This window comes from Ixodes scapularis, unplaced genomic scaffold (assembly GCF_016920785.2).
Source record: "Ixodes scapularis isolate PalLabHiFi unplaced genomic scaffold, ASM1692078v2 PGA_scaffold1__304_contigs__length_218370807, whole genome shotgun sequence".
In the NCBI taxonomy this organism is placed as follows: domain Eukaryota; kingdom Metazoa; phylum Arthropoda; class Arachnida; order Ixodida; family Ixodidae; genus Ixodes; species Ixodes scapularis.
In genome coordinates this window covers 186,693,713-186,696,091 of record NW_024609846.1, presented here as the reverse complement: position 1 = coordinate 186,696,091, position 2,379 = coordinate 186,693,713, and the positions used below count along the sequence as shown (strand labels likewise).

At 53.4% G+C, this 2,379-nt stretch overlaps 1 protein-coding gene across 1 annotated transcript; it reads left to right on the top strand.

Moving 5' to 3' along the window:
• Positions 1 to 357: 357 nt before the first annotated feature.
• LOC115321435 lies at positions 358 to 1,617 on the top strand. Its single transcript, XM_029981652.3, has one exon. The coding sequence runs from the start codon at positions 358 to 360 to the stop codon at positions 1,615 to 1,617; it is 1,260 nt and encodes a 419-aa protein (XP_029837512.3).
• Positions 1,618 to 2,379: the final 762 nt, after the last annotated feature.

Genomic DNA, 2,379 nt, shown 5'->3' with positions numbered 1-2,379 from the left:
ATTCTTTAATTCATTGGATTAAGTACGGTTCATTCATCTGCACATATTCGTTTATATCCCCCTCGGAGACCACGTACGATGACGTGAAGTGCCCGTGTTGTATATTCAATAACGTGGCTCTTGATTCTCGCAGATGATGATGATACCGTGTCTCTAAAAAAGCTCATAAACAAAAGAATACTACATGTACACGGGGCGAGACAAACAGTGGGAGGATTTCTGGAGCACAAACAAGCACGTACCACGTGACACTAAGCGTCGTACCGCGTTCCACGGGGCGGCGTGTGTTTCCAGAACACCTCCGATTGGACACATTTCGTGTCTTGTGCATTAATAAGACAGGTAGGAAACGCCAGAATGCTAAGGTGGAGTGGTGTAGTCATTCTACTTCCGGCTTCCGAGCACTACGGTTGGAGAATCATGAGCTCCTCAGGAGCGTCGATAACGGCCCTCGCCGGCCGCGGTTCATCTGTTTCTTCGGCTAACTCGGATTATCGTATTGTTCTGCCTCCTCTGCCATCAGGAGCCATTGTGCGCAACTCTGTGCTGCTGCACGGTGACGTGAGTGCTCGTCCATACAAGATAGGCGATTTCAGGGCCGAGATGGAACGTCTTGGTGTGATCGGGCACATCGAGGCGCTCGGCGCCTATCAAATGAATCATCTCTGGATGGTGACCTTCAAGACGGAGGAAGCCAAGCTGCGCCTGGTCACCGCCAAGGAACTGGAGGTAAAGGGCAAGCGTTGCATCGTCGTGGACCCGGAGAACGCAGACGTCCGCATGAAACTGCATTGGCTCCCCTTCCACGCGACAGACGAAACCGTCAGGAGGGCCCTAGAGCCCTTTGGGAAGGTTCAGGACCTGACGCGTGAAAAATGGAAGGCGGAAGGATTCATCGGCGTCCAGTCGACGACCAGACTGGTGCGGCTAAGCCTAAAGGAGGGCGTCACTTTAGAACGCATTCCGCACCAGTTGAGGATTGCTGGTGGCAACGTTCTGGTCGTGATTCCGGGACGTGATCCATTATGTCTACGCTGCAAAGGTACGGGACACATTCGACGAGAGTGTCGCGTACCGCGATGCGACGAATGCCATCGCTTTGGACATGAACGAGACAACTGCGTCCGTACCTACGCTACAGTGACGCAGGAAGTGGTGGCGGATGGAGATGGTGTCCTCAACATGGACGAGGAAGAGGCAGAGGAGGCCGCAAGGGACGTCGAAACTGAGGTTTCCGCCACAGTCGGTGCGAAAGAGGCCCCGGTCGATGAACTGAAAGAAGTGCACCCTCCACAGTTGCAGCCCGAGGGGGACGCCATGAAATTCGACCATGCGCAAGCGTCGAGCAGCAGCCCTGTCATATCGAGCGACGTCCAAATGTCTATATCAAAAGACGTAGAGGCCATCCAAGCTCTGGAATCAAAAGACACGAACCAGGTCAGTTTGAGCGACGACAACTCCGACCTTAGCGACGCCAGTGAAACGTGCATCATGCGGCCAGGGGAAGCATCAGCACGCTCTGAGTTCAAGTGGCAGAAGAACACCACACGGAAGGAGCGCTTTAACCCGAAGCCGCGCATCCCGACGGAAGAGCGACGTCGGCCGGCCCTTCCGTAGGTCACTTCTTTTTTGTTTTTCTCTCTGCTCACTACTCATCTCTGGAAAGTGTCCTCGTCGCATGACTTTACCAGCAACCCCTTTTCCACAATATGCGAGCCCTTAAGTTTGCAACCCTCAATTGTGTAAGTCTTCTGGCGAGAAGAAGAAAGCAATGGGTGCTGGACACGATTCTGCGCGAGCGGGTTGATGTCGCTTTCTTGCAAGAGACCAAGATTGCCACAGACGGTCAAGTGGAGGAGTTGACGCGCTTTTTTGATCGTCACTTCGTCATCTTCCTGTCGAGGGCATTTGGACAGAGCGGAGGAACGGCGATAATGATTCGCAAGAAGAAAAACATCGCAATCTGCCCCGATTGGGAGGGAGACAGAAACGGACGGGTGTGCGCTGTAGAAATGCTGCACTGCGGACAGCTTCACAGGCTTGTATCTGCGTATGCACCTAATGACGCGACTGAGCGACGGGACTTTTTCAAAAATCTTCGCCAGTATCTCGACACACCTTGTCGAACGATCCTCGCTGGTGATTTTAATTGTGTGCTGGCCGAGAGGGATTGCTCAAAGCGGCTGAGAGCGGACGTCAGCCGGCTGGAACTGCGAAAACTGCTCCGCGACTTCGACCTGGTGGATGCTAAGGACAACGAGAAAACAGCCGACCCAACGTACACGCATTGGCAAGGAAATTGCCATGCTCGACTGGATCGTATTTACCTCTCGGGAGAATTTTCAGCAAAGACGCCTGTGCTAGAAGTCCTACCCTTGG

Bases quoted from the DNA above. Each gene is read 5' to 3' on its own strand.
- LOC115321435 (XM_029981652.3), top strand. From the start codon at position 358: ATGCTAAGGTGGAGTGGTGTAGTCATTCTACTTCCGGCTTCCGAGCAC.